The following is an 18717-nucleotide window of genomic DNA, read 5'->3' as shown; positions in this document are numbered from 1 at the left end:
GCGGCTTTGTCAGGTATGTATGAAAAGCCGTCAGCGAATAACAAGGTACATCTGATGAAAAAGTTATTCAATTTGAAAATGGCAGATAGTACGTCTGTTGCACAACATCTGAATGATTTTAATACTATCACAAATCAATTGTCGTCTGTTGAAATTGAATTTGATGATGAGATACGTGCACTGATACTATTAGCTTCATTGCCAAATAGTTGGGAAGCCATGAGAATGGCTGTTAGTAATTCTGCTGGTAAAACTAAACTGAAATATGATGATATTCGTAATTTGATTTTGGCTGAGGAGGTGCGCAGGAAAGATTCAGGCGAGACCTCAGGTTTGAGTTCAGCCCTAAATGTTGATTCTCGAGGGAGATCACATGACAGAAAGTCAAACAGAGGAAAATCAAAATCAAAGTACAGGGGCAAGAGCAAGTCAAGGCCTGGTCAACAGGCAACTTGCTGGAATTGTGGCAAAGCTGGCCACATAAAGAAAAACTGCAAAAATCCCAAGAAGACGGAGAATGATAGTGCTAATGTGGTAACTGAAGAAGTACAGGATGCACTATTGCTTGCAGTTCATAGTCCAGTTGATGACTGGATACTGGATTCAGGGGCTTCCTTCCATACATCTTCCCACCGGGAACTAATGCGGAATTATGTCGCAGGTGATTTTCGGAAGGTATATTTGGCTGATGGTGAGGCTTTGAACGTAGTGGGGATGGGAGACATTGACATTGCACTCCCTGGCAAGAACAAATGGACCTTGCAAAAGGTCAGGCACATTCCTAAGTTGAAGAAGAACCTCATTTCTGTTGGGCAGCTTGATGAGTGTGGTCATTTAGTGGTGTTCTCAGATAGCACCTGGAAGGTCACAAAAAGGGCATTGGTACTAGCTCGGGGTAAGAAAACTGGTACACTATATATGACTACTGGTTTAATTGACACTATTGATACTACCGTTGCAGAGAGTACAGCAGATTTGTGGCATTGTAGGCTTGGCCATATGAGTCAGAAGCTCATGACGGAACTTCTGTCTAGAGGCAAGCTACCAGAACTGAAGACAGTTGATCTCGGTATGTGTGAGAGTTGTGTTATGGGGAAACAAAAGAATGTCAGCTTCTTGAAAAGTGGCAGGACGCCAAAGACAGGAAGACTTGATCTTGTACACACAGATGTGTGGGGTCCTTCCCCAGTTGCATCTCTTGGAGGTTCTCGCTACTATGTTACGTTCATTGATGACCATAGTAGGAAGGTATGGATTTATTTTTTGAAACATAAATCTAAAGTATTTAATGTTTTCAAAATTTGGAAAGCCATGGTTGAGACAGAGACAGGCTTGAAACTGAAGTGTTTGAGGTCTGACAATGGTGGTGAGTATGTTGATGGCGGGTTCAAGGAGTATTGTGCAGCTCTGGGTATCAGAATGGAGAAGACCATTCCTGGGACACCACAGCAAAATGGAGTTGCTGAGCGTATGAACAGGATTATTAATGAGCGTGCTAGAAGCATGAGGTTGCACGTTGGACTACCACCCACTTTCTGGGCAGATGCAGTCAGTACTGCCGTTTATTTGATAAACAGAGGGTCATCAGTTCCACTGGATTATGGATTGCCTGAGGAAGTTTGGAGCGGGAAAGAGGTTAAGTTTTCTCACCTTAAAACTTTTGATTGTCTTTCTTATGTGCTTGTTGATTCTGATGCTCGTAGTAAGCTTGAGGCTAAGTCAAAGAAATGCTATTTCATTGGCTATGGAGACGAGGCATTTGGCTATCGTTTCTGGGATGATCAGGGTCGGAAAATCATAAGAAGCAGGAATGTGATTTTCAATGAGAAAATGATGTACAAGGATAAGTCTAGTACAGCTTCTGTAGTAGCTCCTCAGGAGTCCGAGTTTGTAGGATTGGATGACCCACCAGAGGTCACAGTGCAGTGTAGAGATGTGAGTGACGGGGAGAGTGGGTCTAATGCACCCATTCCTATTATTCCGCAGGCAGTTTCAGAACCGTCTACTCCTACAGTTGCAGTTCGCAGGTCAGTTAGGACTATACGTCCTCCACAGCGTTTCTCACCTACTTTGAATTACATTCTGTTGACAGATGGTGGAGAACCGCAGAGTTATGAAGAAACCTTGCAAGATGAGAATTCTAGCAAGTGGGAGCTGGCCATGAAAGACGAGATGGATTCCTTGCTAGGGAATCAGACATGAGAGTTGACAGAACTTCCATCAGGGAAGAAGGCATTACACAACAAGTGGGTGTATCGGGTGAAAACTGAGCATGACGGCAGTAAGAGGTACAAGGCTAGACTTGTTGTAAAAGGCTTTCAGCAAAAGCAGGGTATTGATTACTCTGAGATCTTTTCTCCTGTGGTAAAGATCACAACTATCAGGATGGTACTGGCTATGGTTGCTACTGAAGATCTATTTCTTGAGCAGTTAGATGTGAAGACAGCTTTTCTTCATGGAGACCTTGAAGAAGACATCTACATGCACCAGCCTGAGGGATTTGTGGTACAGGGAAAGGAAGGTTCAGTTTGCAGACTGAAGAAGAGCTTGTATGGCCTGAAGCAAGCTTCTAGACAGTGGTACAAGAAATTTGACAACTTCATGCACAGTGCAGGGTATATTAGATGTCAGGCAGATCACTGTTGTTATGTCAGGCATTTTGACAATTCTTACATTATTTTGTTGTTGTATGTGGATGACATGCTTATTGCAGGGGCTAGTATTGATGAGATCAATAATCTGAAGAAGCAGATATCAGAGCACTTTGCAATGAAGGATTTGGGAGCTGCAAAGCAAATCCTTGGCATGAGAATTGTCAGAAACAGAGTCAAAGGTACGTTGACACTCTCACAGGCTGAGTATTTGAAAAAGGTACTCAGCAGGTTCAATATGGACAAGGCCAAACCAGTTGGCACACCCTTGGGAAGTCACTTCAAACTCAGCAAGAATCAGTCACCAGAGTCAGAGGAGGAACAAGATTACATGAGTAAGGTTCCTTATGCCTCAGCTATTGGTTCACTTATATATGCTATGGTTTGCACAAGACCGGATATTGCCCATGCAGTGGGAGTTGTGAGTAGATACATGAGTAACCCAGGAAAGCAACATTGGGAAGCAGTGAAGTGGATTTTGAGGTACCTAAAGGGTTCCTCAGAAACCTGTTTATGTTTCTCTGGAGAGAGCTTGGAGGTGCAGGGCTATGTTGATGCTGATTTAGCTGGAGATATTGACAGTAGAAAGAGTACCACGGGCTTTGTTTATACACTTGGTGGTACTGCAGTGTCATGGGGTTCTAATCTACAGAAAACAGTTTCTTTGTCTACAACAGAAGCTGAGTATATTGCAGTGTCAGAGGCTGCAAAGGAGATGGTATGGCTACAAGGTTTCTTGGAAGAATTGGGTAAGAAGAATCAGAAAGGCACTCTCTACAGTGACAGTCAGAGTGCCATATTCCTTGCCAAGAATCCAGCATTCCATTCCAGGACCAAGCACATTCAGATCAGGTATCACTTCATACGGTCATTGTTAGATGACGGACAGTTGTTACTTGAGAAGATTTGTGGAAGCAAGAACCCTGCTAATATGTTGACAAAGGGTGTTACGCTTGAGAAACTGAAGTTGTGCACAACTTCAGTTGGTCTTCTAGAATGAAGACAGGAGCAGTGAGTTGCAGAGGTGGAGGATATCATGTTTGAGGAAGACGGCGATACAGCGAGTGTACCAGTCTCCAAGTGGGAGAATTGTTGAGTACTGTGGAGTATGGTCCACACCGCTCGAGCGGAGGCATTGGCCGCTCGAGCGAAGTCAGGCAGAGTCGAATGCTCGACGTCAGCTCGACAGTGAGCTCGAGCAGGAGGAGTTCGCTCGAGCGGAGGCATTGGCCGCTGAAGTGAAGTCAGGCAGAGTCGAACGCTCGACGTCAGCTTGACAGTGAGCTCGAGCGGGACGCGGAAGGGAAGTTTGCTCGACACGCCGCTCGAGCGAACATGCATTTTAGGGATTCCGCCGTTTGAACTATATATATGATTTTTGACTCTTATGTCTGGGTACTGTAGACACGAAAAATACTGTGGATGAACAGTGTTGAGATCCATCTTGTAGTGTGATATTCCTCAAAAATAAAATCCTCTGCAGCTCCCGTGGACGTAGGCAATTTGTCGAACCACGTACATCTTGTGTCGTGTGTGATTGCGTGTGTGATTGTTTCTCTCGTTCGTTGTTATTTCAATTCATTGTCATCGTTTTTCACAACACATCCACCTGCTTCCAGTTATCATCGGAGAAGTAAATAGTATTCGATTCACATCCTTCAAGATCATGAATGGAAAACGATATGGAGTAGTTCCCACCCACAAATATCACTCGATCACCTAAAGATTCCACTTTCTTCCATGTCTCCTGTTTGTGATCTAACTTATAGATGTTGAATACCTTTGTTCGGTATGGACAAACCAAAGGGTGCGTATCGTCAGGGCTAAGAAGATCGTACTCATCCACTGCTATCCCCTCTGAATTAACAAAGTAGCCGACGATCCGATCGACAAGTAAAAGACCTCCCATTGATTCCACCAAGTACGATTGAGTGAAAAACTTATTTCGTGGAAAGTTCTCGTAGTGATCAACTTCGGAAACTGGTGCAGAAGGTCTGATAATTTTCGTGGGAAAAGGACTACGGAAATCCCATACTGCAATCGAACCGTTGTCTGCAAGTGTACAAAGCTGATTCTCGTAACATATGATATCGCGGTAACCTTCGTCACCAAGTCCTGTCCAAGTGTTGTCTTCGAGCGTGCAGAATGCAAGCCTTGAATGGATTCCATAGATTACCACCACCCTGCAAGAGTACTGGTTCATGAACAGCACGACAGCCTTGACGATGAAAATCTTCCGCAACTGTTCGATAAAGTAAGTTTCGCCAACGTTGGGTTTCATTTTACGAGGAAACGCAGGAAGTTCGACTTTAGCCTTACAGAAGGTATTAAACAGACGCGGGTTTCCTCTTTGATCCAAAACCACCATCCAACCGTGGGAAGAGCCCACGCACCAAGCATCAGGAAGCCCGTCGAACACGTTCTCGATCTTGTAAGTCTTATTCTCTGCGAGGCTGAAGAAGCAGCGAGCATCATCACTATCGTCTTCCTGGTCACTGGGAAGCATGAGCCATGGAGTTTGAGTTAGTGCGGCACATGACAAGGAAGACACAGTTTGGGAATTACGATCCATGGGATTTGGAGACCAAAGGTTTTGCTGCTGCAGTGCAGAGGCGAGAGAGGAGGAGTTTGATTAAAAAAAACATACGGGGCGCAGGAAGATTAACAAGGAGGATTTATATAGGAAGGGAGAACAAATCCAAATCCTATGCAAATTAGGAAAACAACTTTTTCCACAAGTTTCTGGGATTTTTTTATTTTTTTATTTTTTTAATCTCAATAAACAAAAGCCCATACATGTGATATTCCTGGGCTTGTTTGGGCCTGGTGAAGCCCAACTTTCATTGGGCCATGTGTGGATGCTGTAGCGTTCACAAAAGTATCAAGCTTTCATCACCCGAACACGCAGTCACACACTCTCATCTCTCTCTCTCTCGCTTCTCTTTCCCCACTTCGAACGATTAAGGTACTCTTTCTCTTCTGTCTTTTGATTATGGAAACATTATCCGCAATTGGAAATGAAATTTCTTTTCTTTTAAGAAGTGATTGGTTTGTTTCTTGCCCAATGATTGTCGATAAATTTTTAATTTTGGAAAGTTGGCATTTGATTTAGGTTTCAACTCTAACATTAGAGCTCTCAATTATAAATGAAAAAACATATATTTCTGTTTTTAGCTCCTGAGAACCAAAGGAAACCTTCATTGCTGGTTGTATCGTGTATACTGGCTAGTATGGAATAGTCAATTGCTGGCTTTTGTTGAAAGTCAATTTTTGCTCTCTTTGATCTGTCTTCTATTTTTAGGAATATTTGGCGTAAATGTTTCGTTTACCTGTTCATTAAAACAGAATCCAATTTATATTCCCTTTGGCTGAAAATGCAATAATTCAAGTCTCTATTGTGGTCACTAGGCATGTAATCATAAAATGCTAAAACCGTTCCCGAGAGAAGACAAGCTATTGCAAAGTTGCTTTATTACAATTCAATCGAATTTGCTCAGATATCATGCATCTAGTTTGATCTGCTTCAAGAATTTTGCTTTCTTAAATACATGGGAAAAAATGAAGGTAACTATTAGGTAATGTTTGTGGATGCTGTAGCAGTTACAAGAATATGAATTGGTGGCAGCATAGCCTCTTTTCAGCGTTGTGAGCTCTTTGGACTAAAAAGCATTAAATGCTTTTTCTCATTATTAAACAAAAAAATATATATGTTTTTTTGGGCTAGTCTTTTTAACTTGATCAATTTGGAGCTCAAAGGTTATAAACTCAGCTAATTTTTCTTGTTTACTAGTGACTACTCGAAGAAGGCATCTTGTGCTTAGGAGTGATCCTGATGTTGCCAACTTGCTGTGTAGGTGCTCTCATGGTGTGCAGAAATGACAATCATTGAGACAGTGATGAGTCTTTCTCATAAAATTACTAACATGTCCTCAACCACTGCAAATATTCAGCATTCAGACTCATCGTTTAAAAGATGGGGCAGAAAATATCCATTTATCAGATATGGGCTTCCGATGGTCTCACTCACAGTGTTTGGGGCGGTTGGTCTTGGTCATCTTTTGCAAGGCAGGTTAGTGCAATTTTTATTCTCAATGTACGATTCTAAGATGTCTGGTCTGACTGTTGATTATGTAAAAATGCAACTATATCGAACAAAGTGCTCTTGAATCTAGTCAATTGTTCCAAGAAAGAGGGAGAGAGAGATAGAGGGACAGACGGATAGCATTCATGATACCATGTGGTTTTTCTTTTGTTTGAGCTTTATATAACATGCTTTTAATAGGAAATTGATTGGTATAAGCTGTGGTATATAGGGTTTTCTAGTTTATGGATTTCAAGCATGTTCAGGTAAGTAACTCAGAGGCATAATCTTAGAGGTTCTTTTTTTTTTTTTTTTTAATTTTTTAAGATGAGAAATGCTGTGGACCATGATAATGTAACATGTTTTTTACCCAAACCCCAAATCCGTGTAGTTCGCTCGCATCATACGAATCAGGTAAATCATCAGATTTTCCCCAATGGGAAGGTGGCCTTTAGAAATTGTTTGCATTGAAGGGTTCAAACCTTGAAACTTGGGAGAGCATCTCCCCAAGACCCAGGTCCTTACCACAAATTATCTGTCACGTTGTCATGTTGGAGTTGGCAATTTCTAAAATGGTGTAATATCAAAACCCCCCACCCCCAAATCTCTTCCTATTCTAAAACGTTTTGGCACTTGTAGTTCAGCAATGATATTGCAAAGGTGAAGGATGATCAAGAATGGGAAATTATTGAGACAAGAAAAGCACTGTCGAGAATGGGACCCGTAGAAGCATACAAACCAAAAAAAATCTCATTGGAGGAGGAACTAAAGGTAAAGGACTTTTGCTGGCAAAACTGAATACAATTAAGAGCATTTGATGCTGACCTTTCTGTTTCTGTGTATAGGCTTTGCGAGGGAAAGTGGACATAAACAACTATGAGTACGTGAGAATTCCTAGACCGAATGATGGCAAGTCAGGCTAGTTTTTTATTGCGGCCTGCTGGATAATCTCTGCCTTTGGATGTTCAACTTTTGGTTTTGGTTGTCAAAACATTATCAATTTTTTGAATTCACTAGTGAATTTCACCATTGCAGCTGTAGTTGAGAAATCTGTACTTTTCTACTAGATAGATTACTCTTGCAGCTGAAAATATAAACTGAGTTGTAAGATTCTTGAAACAACAAAAAGTTTTGATCAAGCATTCTAGTTGTTTCTCCTCATATCTTTTTTCAAACCAGTTTATTGAAAGATGGTCAGCTACCAAGGCGGCATCGATGCCACCCCAATATTTCTGAGTTCATATGTCAAGCTAATGCTCTGTCATGGCTTTGAAACTGCAGAATTTCTGTTGAGCACGTTCTTGTCCAAGCTGGTTTGGCAGAAATGTCATTATGCCTTCTAGCGAACTGGTTGGCAGGTTTGAATCCCCCTGATATGCAAGATTTGAGAAAATCTTAATTTGCTTCCGATTTAATGGTTTAACTTTTACTCTTAATGTTGGCTATCTCCCTTTTCATACCATACAAGTTCAGTTTTAAAAGGCCTGTTCTTCAATGCTCGAGCTGTCGGGCTCTTTTCAATTTGGAGCCAAACAGGCCAGTGTCCCTCCCTCTATGACCCTGTGCTGTTCAATTTCTAAGGAATCAAGGGGTGGCATTTAGCCTAAATTTTCAATCTATTTGTTAGCCGTATCTACTTCTCTGCTTTAGAATACTTCCATTAGTTCAATACACCGACGTTTATTATTCAATGGTGAGTTAGACCTCCCATATTTCTCCGTTCAAGCTGCCTTCCCTGTCTACTTGTTACCACAGTGCATGCGCATCTATTATAAAGTTGACTTGCAAATGAATTATTTGTACATGCAGGCACAAGTGCTGGTATACATGAATGAATCGGGAGTAGGTACACGTGCACACACATGGCCCAGGTCCTAACCGGGTGTACCCGGTTCGGGTTTGAAACCCTGCCCAACCTGAAACCCAGGTAAACGGTCCTAAATAAAACCATGTACGTCGAGCTAGAGTTAACAAGGCAAACAAATTGTTGTCATGTATTGGAAGGATAGAGAAACGGAATCTCGATTCTCAACAAAGTGATAAGAAATAGATGCTCACGGAGTAAATGGTTGATTCTCTCCTTAATCATCATGGTAATTCAATCATTGATTGATCTCAAGTTCAAGTCCAATATTTTAAAAGGAGTTAATTATATATTAGGTAACTTTCTTCCTGCCTTAATATATCATATAATTAAGATTATTTATATACATAACAGTTTTAATTGATATGGCATCTTATGATAAGATGAGAGTATCATGTGCTTTTTTACACTTCAAGACTACTTAATAATTACTTATATTTTAGAAGCGTCCCTCCCACAAATGTTGTCAAATTAGGTTGGGGGGCGGGACTCGGGAGTGGTTCAGTTCCCCCGAAGGTTTAAAAATTAAAGTGAATAAGAAGATTAGACAAATTCAGTTTTCTCAGTACTACTAATATTTTGTGTTGGGTGTGTGATGAGGTACATAAGGAGCCTTGAAGACTAGGTTCAATTCTCAGTTGAAACATTCAAACGTGGTTAATATGTGAGCTAATTTCTTCAATCAATATGAGAAAAATAAAAAGAAAATAAAGAGTGGCCGACCAACTGCAAGACTAAAGAGGAATTAGGGGGTTGGGCTTAGACCAGGCGATCGGAGGTTGTCTCTAAGCATATCAGATTTTCAAATCTTAACCAATTAAAGAGATTAATTAACTTGAAAACCCCTTATTTATTAGAGAAAAATAGCATATGTTACCTTAATATATAGTGGAAACCATATTCAAGAAAAAACTTCCCCAAATAATTGTTCTTTTTCAACCATACTAGTAAAGTAAACAAGAACTTTTAGCTATTTCTTTCATCACATCAGCGTGGCGATGTTGGTGGCATTAACGGTGACATCAGCCTTCTTCATATTGGTGGCGGCAGTGAAGATTCCAACCTTTTATGATGGTGGTGGTGGCGGCGGCAACGGCGGTGACCTCCTTTGAATCGGAGGTTTTTGATGAACTCGTGAATTCGATGTAGGGGGTGGTGGTGGTGCTAATCTCTTTCTATGGGAAACCACCTTCAAATATTTATGATAAAAGTGGTTGGACTGGAGTTGATCAAAGTCGTAAGATACAGAGGCGTGACCTATGAAAGCGGATCCAAATAGTAGTAGTAGTCCTCCATAGATGAACACCGAGGTTATCAATATATACCTTATCATCACACCCATTTCTTACTCTCTCTGTTTTTTTCCTTTGAATGAAATTGTTTCCTCGGGTATGCTTTTATATGTGTTTGATGATTGATAGACGTGTGGGTAAATTAATGTTTAATTAGATCATGGTTTGTGTGTGAACTCGCTGAAGTAAGTCAATCGAGGAGGCGGCTTTCCGGAAAGGTTGAACTTTAAAAAGCTTTAAAATTCTCAAAATAAAATAAAAAATAGTTGAAAATTTGAATATATATCTTTTTATGGACATAAAGGGATGATAAATATGTTAGTTGAAAATTTAAAAATAATAAGTCTTTTTATATTTTGTTAAGGTGTAGTTTATTTTTTTATAAAAAAAAAAATTATACAAAATATATTTATTTTAAATTTTTATAAATAATTTCTATTAAAAGAATTTATAATCATATTCAATAGATGCATGGACCTGACTGATGGCTGGGGCCCGAAAAGAAAAAAAAGGTTTTTGTACTGGGTATGGCCCAACGGGTGGGTCCCATTGACAAAGATGATTGCAAGTGTGCACAGCAGGAAGAGATAAAATACGCCACGCCCTTTGTGATTGATGCTTTTGGATTTTATAGATCTAAATTGTAAAGAAAAATGACGCGTACAACTTTAAAATAGATAAATTTTATAAAGTTCTCGTAAAATGGTGGATTCTATTTTAAAAAAATATAAAATAATTATTTTTTATTAATAGAATTTATTTTTTATTAAAATTTTATCTATTTAAAACTTATAATTAATATTATTCAATTGTAAAGAAGTGAATACTCAAAACTATATTTCCAGAACTTCAATTTTAAAGATCCTGATTTGTTTTTATTTTATATTTTTAAATTGATATAAAAGTCATTGTTTACTATGAGGATGGACGGCAGGGAGGGAGATTTACGAAATCCATTTCGCTTTTTATGTTTCATTTCAGCTCAGTTTTTTTGTATTATAAGTTTTTTATTTTCTCTAGAGTACTAATATTCTAAAGTCTCTAGACCACACCTTATTTATGTATTATAATTTAATTTAAAAGATAAATTTTAAATTTTAAATTTTATAAATCAAATTTTAACATTTAAGTGATCTGAATTGTATGCTCTATATACCAGCTTGATAATATAATAATTCTTACATCTAACATCTTTCTCAAACTCCAAATGGATGCATTTGAAATTTGATTATAGCTTTCATATTTGATTTATTGTTGATAAAAATCAGCCTGGATTGTTTGGTTCGGTTCGACTTTTGACAGATACAATCTAGAATTGATTCCTTCATTTTAAAAACTAGTCAAACTCGATCCAAAATCGGTTTTATGTTTTCCAACACTAGATTGGACTAAACGGGTTCATATATTATACATATAGTTTATCAATTGTTAATATTGTATATATAATATATATAATTATGTATGAAATAATATGTTATAATTTATAATATAATATTTTAATCTTAAACATGAATATTTATTTGATCATATATTTTAAATATAAAATATATATTAAATACATTTTATTGTCTAATAAATTCTTAACATATTTCTTTTGATAAACATATTAGTAATACTAATATACTTAATATATTAAAACTGGAAAAACAGATGGAACCAGATCGAAACTGGTAAAACTGGAAGTACTTGTTTAAAAGAAATAATCGGTGCGTAATCAATTTTAAAAAATACAAAAACCAATAATACTGATTCGGTCCTAAATTTTGTCTAAAATAAGATTAAACTGGACTGATTACACACCCAATCAATAATATGATGAAAGTGGAGTTGGTGATAGAGTAACCGGCAGTTGTGAAAAAATGAGTATTAATGACTAATTATTTATGTCGAGAATGGACTCATTCTGATGGAAAATTATAACTTTTGTAGCAAATAACTGATTAAGTATTTTTCTTGCAGTGATCTGGAATATTAAATCTGAAATTGTGGTCAACAAAAGATTTATAATAGATCCACGCCAACAAATGGCTAATAATAGACGGAAAGATGGAGTAAAAAATGGGCTAGTTTATACGTATGGCCTTGGTTTCGGTGGCTCTATTATTTGTCGGAAAAATATAGTTACAAGCATAATTGTGTATTAATTTGTGTATTAATATAATGTGATTGATCAAAAAATAGATTTTATTAAAAATAATATTAATTAAAATATTAAGTGTGAATGAATCAATATTGGTATACAGATTAGTACGCGACTGTACTTATATATAGCAAAACTCTTATTTCTCTAAATACAATTTGACCATCGGTCTTACTTTCTTTCTTCTTCTTTCTTTCACTTTTTCCCATTCTATATTTGCACATCCTATTGTATAAATAGTAGGCATAATCTTAAGTTATTCTTGTTTTACTTTTTGAGATATCCTGCACCATTAAACCATAATTAATGCAAGTCCATACATATAAATACCATTTAAGGGCGATGACATTTTTCCAAAAGGTATAAGGGAATTAAACAATGTCTTGAAACGCTTCAAAACGGAATGGCTTGGGAAGTGAGAAATTAAGCTACACTGGGTTGGTTTCGGGAGGCAATCAGATCAAAGGTTGTCGTACGTTGGCTTACACGATGCTTTGTTATAAATTTGATCTTATCTCTTTAGCTAGCTAAAATATATCTCTTATGTATGTACTTTGTCTCATATTTATTTGTAATCAGTATATTCTTTCTTCAGTTAGATGTTAGAATAAAGACTTGTTTGAATATGTAGTTCAGATAAGATGAGATATTTTAAATAGTAATAAAAGCTTTCGAGTTAAGATGAAATGAAATAGTTTATAAAAAAAATATGTGCTTGATAGTAAGATGAGATGAGATAGTTTTTAATTTTTAAAATTTGAAAATAGTATGAGTCTTATTGTTTTATAGAGTGTTTGAATTGTGCACTGTTTATATACTATTTACATACTATTCACGTCAGGTTGGTACTGTTCACACACTATTTATGTCAGTTTTTACTATTTATTTACTATTTATTTAAATAAATATTTTCAAAATTTAAGAGATGAAATTAATATTATATTTAGATAGCCAAAATTACTATACGATATAACTCCAGATGAGAAGTTTTCATGTGGCCCTATTGGTAATAGATTATCTCATATATATTATAATCTTTAAGTTTAAGTTATTCTATTTTTAAGTTAGTGAGTAGAGTACATCAATATCCAATAACTTAAATGGTAAAATTCGATATGTAAGATTCAAATATTAAAATTTATCTTTTTAATTAAATTATGCCATATACACACTTTGTTCTATGCATAGACTTGATAATAGAATTTTTAAGGGTCCTTAGAACTAGATTACTCTAAACGAAGGAGTCTCATGATCATATATAGAGATGAGTACTGTTAAAATGGATCCTTCTGTATATTGAAAACCTACTGTATATATATAACCCTATTTCTAAACGTTTTCACCTGTATAAAATGAAATAATTATTTGCTTCTAATAATTTCATTCAGACAGATAGAACTCTTCAAGATTGCGTGCTAGGTAGAGGGACAAAATAACCACGCATGCACGCCGCCCATCGCTGCGTACGAGCTTCCTGTGTTGCGCGCGCGGCTGCCGCGACCAGACAACCTCTCAATTTCCATCTTTTGCCTTTTTGTTTGTTATTTCTCTCCGAATCAAGGACAGCATCATCGTCCGAATGCATAAAGGGTCCCCCTTGTCGGGCCTCTCAGCATTTGATCCCCAAGTCAATCCTACACACAATACGTACCATTGAATATAGATACTGCTTACAGGTACAGTCCAAGAAGAAGGATACAGATCATATCAAATAACGAAAAATACAATGTGTTTGATCCTTCAAAGATACTATAATCTATCCAAAAGTAAACGATGAGCATTTTTTTTTTTTTTGGCTTTTGTTTTGCCTTTTTGCTGATTTCAGCGTCGGCTAAAATATTCAGAATCGGAAACGCACACGGTGCTACGACCCAGCTGAGCACTGATGACAGTCCAGAAGCTTTTGAACTTGAGTTTTCAAGTCGTCGCTTGGGTTGTTGTCGAATTGCTTGTTCTGTTGCAGATGTCACCGCTCGCGGCCGCACAGAACGGAATGGGACTTCAAGATCAGCAATCGCAGGGATCGCTCGACGGCCTCGAGTTAGATAAACGCATAGCCCGCATCATGGTGATTATTGTAAGCGTAATCTTCTTCCTCGGATTTTTCTGTGTCTACGTGCGCCAGTGCACTAACAGCGTCATCCGCGGCCGCTTCGACCTCGCCACCATCACCGTCGGCAGGAACGCCCTGCGCTCGCGCTTCGCTCGTGGACTCGGCGCTGACACCATCAAAACCTTCCCGACATTTTTGTACTCCACCGTTAAGGGGCTCAAGATCGGCAAGGGCTCGCTGGAATGCGCCGTGTGCTTGAACGAGTTTGAAGATGAAGAGATTCTGCGTTTGCTCCCCAAGTGCAGCCACGCCTTCCACGCCGACTGCATCGACGCCTGGTTGGCTTCTCACTCGACGTGCCCGGTTTGTCGGACCAACCTGGTTCAGGAACCCGGAGAAATCCCAAGTGCCGTTCTGTATATCCCAGATCCGGAAACCGAGTCTGGTCAACCCGAACAGAGATCCGATGCCGAGGAGACGCATGCTCGTGTTGCTGATAGTGATAAGAGTACTAGAGATTCAGAAGCTGCGAGCGTGAATTTAGCGAATCATACTCTTGGGAAAAATCAGGACCGTTCAGTCACGGGTTCCCGATTAGCCGACATATTCCAGCGATCACATTCGACCGGTCACTCGCTGGTTCCGCCGGACGAAAAGTACGAGAGGTTCACATTAAGGTTACCGGACGACGTCCGAAGTCGGCTGATAAGTTCCACCTTGAACCGTACAAACAGCTGCTTGCCTTTTCCTCGAGAACGGAGTTCCGCGAGGGGTTACCGGAGTGCCAGTGGTAGCATCGGAAGTGGGAGAAACCACCTGTTCTACGAGCGGTTCGATAGATCAGACCGGTGGAGATTTACTTTCACACCCAACTTCATTTCCCGGACTGGTTCGGCCCGGTCACCGAAGTCGGCTTTGGACAACGCCGGAGAACGCTCGACCGATCGGCTCCATCCCGATAGTCAAGTTTAGGAGTTTGGTTACTTGGTATGACTTGGGTTTGTCCGGAGTTGGACCGATTGAGATCATATGTAAATTTTCGTTTTTCTTTTCAAAAATATTAAACTTAAATCTTCAACTCCATTTAAAGGTAATACAAAGTTATTGAACTGAAGTGCTCACTGACGCTTTGGAGTTTGGGCAACCTCCTCTCTCCTTTTCTTTTCTTTTAGTTTTTATATATATTTATTTAATTTTAACAAAATTTGTGTATAATATTGGCTATATACATCCTGCCGTGAATTCATTCGGAAACATAGTTTAAATGAAATGTTTTATTAAAAATTAAATAAAATATTATTATAGTATAATTTTTTTATATTAATTTTTTTTTATAATTTAAAAAAAATTAAATTATTTATTATATTTTGTATGAAAATTTATAAAAATTATAATGATTATATAAGATAAATAGTTTGGATTTGGGTTGGGCATCCAGATCAGCCAATATATCATGTAATTCTTGATATAAATTCTTTTATCACAAAGAGACGTTATAAAAATAAATTTATAAATTGACGTGATTTGATATATTACATTAAATTATAAAATTAGTTTTATTATAAAGTAATTTTAACATATCATATGAAACTAAATTAGTTTGTAAATTTATTTTTGTGATGCTTTTTTATAACTATAGCACTTCCATTTTTCAAATACACCCATCATAGTCAAAACTAAACCTTTTTAAATTGTACTCATGGTATGGTACTATTAAATGAACTTTAATTATAACTCTTGCTTTAACATGGTTACTATATGGATGTAAATATTATTATTATCTATTCTATAATATATTTTATAGGTATATATATACATCTTATATTTTAACTATACTATAATATCATCGTGCATTAATGTTTTATTTGAAAATGCATATACATACTGTATAAATAATATGACTATTTGAAAACAAAGTCTTGCAGGTTATTACCAACTACCCATCAAGACCCCGAAAATGAGTTCAGCAAGCTAGCTAGGAGTATTTGTACAAATTTTATTTGTAAGCTTAAATTGAATCGATCGAGTCTATGCTAAGATTAGCCATTTAATATTCTTTTAAGTCAAAATTAACTTTACAAAAGTGATCTGATCATCTATTGAAAGAATCGGCCTCAAATTGAGATCGACATGTTCATTTTCATTTATAGCCTTCACTAGTTATAAGCTTAACTGAGTATAACCATTTATACATATATTAGAGGGAAAATGCTATGTCCACCGCTTGATGCTCCCGCTGCCTGCTCCCGCTTGATGTGGCATCCCCTGTGGCATCAATTTTAAAGATAAAAAATAAAATTTTAGATTAGTCATCTTACTTTCTTTTGTTCTCTCTCTCCCAAAAACACTCTCCACTTCGTAGCCTCTTCCTCTGCCCTTCCATCCCCAAGTCTTCCATGCCAACTCAAAAATTTCTTTTATCAGTAGGCTTCATTTCCTTTTGTTCTTCTCTCCCAAAAAATAAACCCTAACTCCACTCTCCACTTAGTAGCATTTTCCCCTGCACTGGGCGAACCTCAACTTCGAGCTTTCCATCCCCAAGTCTTCCATTCCAACTGAAATAATCAATCTTGGCCGTGTATTCTCAAGTCCCAAAAATTGGTCCAACGCCTCGATTTCAAGAGCAAATGCCTGGGTTCTCAACCTAACAACCAAGAGCAACAAAACCCAGGAACAAAAAATATTAGAAATTCATAACATTGCAATGCAAAACCCAAAAAACAAAATTAAAAATAATAATAATAGGGAAAGAAAGAAAAGAAGCAAAAATATATTAAAAAGAAAAAAGAAAACTCATTGAGGAGCAAGAGGCGCTGTGATTGGAGGCTTTATGGATGAAGGAGATCTGACCAGAGAGGAAGAACTACAAATGTATATGGATATATATTAGAAGGATATGATCTAAGTTTACGTTCTTTTCCAATATTTTTCATCAGACCTTTTCTAAAATATGTTTTGTATATTTTGGTTATTTATCTGATTTTTTTACGATCTTCTCTTGTTGAGTTCCGTCTTAGAGGTTATTGAAGCCTTGTTTGCTACTGGCAGTCTACGGATACAAAGAGAAGGCGAATGAGTTGCTGGACGGATGAGAAAAGTTTGATTGTTCGGATCAAAAGTACCCCTTGCTATCTTTTTCACCGAGGGAGAGTGCGCAATTGACAGAGGCGTTGGGGCGTTCGACTTCTGAAGATGAAATTTTAGTGGGTTGGGCAGAAGACGTTTTTTGCCTTTCGTTCTTTTTCTTTTAATTAAGGGATAAAGCCCCTTTGTCGCCTGGGGTTGACCGCCCGGGTTGACAGCTGGGCAAATTTATTTATTTATTATTATTTTTTTATTTAATAATTAAAAAAATAATTTTAAATGTATTGATGTATTTTTTTTTATTTAATAATTAAGAAAGTGATTAAAAAAATGTGAAATGAAAAATGAAAAAAAAAAAAAAAACCAGTCCAACGGTACGTTTGGGGCGGCATAGTAGCCAAACCCTTAATTAAGACACGTGGCTTGCCACATCAAACGGGAAGGAAAAGCGGTATATTTGAGCGGTAACTGTAACATTATCCATATTAAAAGTATTATCGTCGTAAAAAGATTCTATACAAATAAATCCATAAAAAAATATAATTTATTTTATAATAAAAATAGCTATATAATTTTAACATATCACATCAAGATACATCAATTTATAAGTTTTTTTTTTTAAAATAATACTTGCAGTCGTGAATGTATAAGTGTCGTGTAATTACTTTATAAAAAATAAATAAATATGAGACCCACATAAAAATAAAATAAATTTTTTAATAATATATCTCATTTTTTTTCAAAGTGTCGTATAATTATTTATAACTGTACATATCATTACTTTTATTTTTTTATGAAATTTACTAAAGCTTTTCTTTATTTTTAATTATATACTGAAATTGCCGAGATCATCATGTGAGAGTATGGCCGCCTAACTAATCAGATTATATATTAACTTGAAATTGCAACCAAACGTTAGGAATTATTGGTTCAATCATGTTGTTCTTATCAACTTGAAATAATTAAAAAATAAATTTTTTTTTTAAAAAGCAGTTGTCATTATCAACTTAATTGAATGTATGAAATATTAAACCGTGGCCATTCAAAATTGGAAAGTGCGTCGGAGATAGATTTATATAGTTTGAATGGGACATTTTTCTTGGACCGATCCCTTCCGAGAAAAAAAGGTTGCCACTTGCTTGGACCCATTTTCCTAAGCATGTTTGAAAAAAGAATCACATGTGCAGAAGAATCTAGGAATGTTACGAGGTTTTTCCTAGAGTTTTGTCTTGTCTCAATGTCCTCATTGGTAAGAAAATTAAACATGCGTGTGAGTCACTTAAGTTGAATATATATAGAAGTGTTTTGGTTTTGGATTACAAAAACAAAGCTTGTAGATTGATTATTCGTTAAATTATAAGCATCTTTCTATTGTAAAATAAATTAAGAATATCATATTAAGTTTTGTTATTTTACAAAATATTTTGTGTATAACTCTCTTTATATACTAAGGTCTCGTTTGTTTTCAGAGATAAAATAAGATAAAATAAAATCTTTTGAAATATATTGAGATAAGATAAGATTAGATGTAAATATTTCTTTTAACTTTTAA

The 18717-nt window shown here is 36.9% G+C and overlaps 3 protein-coding genes across 3 annotated transcripts; 2 read left to right on the top strand and 1 right to left on the bottom strand.

Annotated features, from left to right (window-relative positions):
- Positions 1-4245: 4245 nt before the first annotated feature.
- LOC122298723 (F-box protein SKIP23-like) lies at positions 4246-5223 on the bottom strand. The gene has a single exon (XM_043108590.1). The coding sequence runs from the start codon at positions 5221-5223 to the stop codon at positions 4246-4248; it is 978 nt and encodes a 325-aa protein (XP_042964524.1).
- A 264-nt stretch (positions 5224-5487) lies between these two features.
- LOC122298453 lies at positions 5488-7893 on the top strand. Its single transcript, XM_043108191.1, has 4 exons — positions 5488-5616; positions 6506-6720; positions 7377-7503; positions 7578-7893. Exons 2-4 carry the CDS (start codon positions 6527-6529, stop codon positions 7653-7655), a joined length of 399 nt encoding a protein of 132 aa, XP_042964125.1. The 5' UTR covers positions 5488-5616; positions 6506-6526; the 3' UTR covers positions 7656-7893.
- A 5525-nt stretch (positions 7894-13418) lies between these two features.
- Positions 13419-15195, top strand: LOC122298510 (RING-H2 finger protein ATL11-like). The gene has a single exon (XM_043108280.1). The coding sequence runs from the start codon at positions 13914-13916 to the stop codon at positions 15051-15053; it is 1140 nt and encodes a 379-aa protein (XP_042964214.1). The 5' UTR covers positions 13419-13913; the 3' UTR covers positions 15054-15195.
- The last annotated feature ends 3522 nt before the right edge of the window (positions 15196-18717 follow it).

The sequence above is a fragment of the Carya illinoinensis genome, chromosome 16, assembly GCF_018687715.1.
Source record: "Carya illinoinensis cultivar Pawnee chromosome 16, C.illinoinensisPawnee_v1, whole genome shotgun sequence".
NCBI classification, from domain to species: domain Eukaryota; kingdom Viridiplantae; phylum Streptophyta; class Magnoliopsida; order Fagales; family Juglandaceae; genus Carya; species Carya illinoinensis.
Note: the sequence above shows the minus strand (reverse complement) of the source record. Positions and strands in the feature narration are given on the sequence as shown.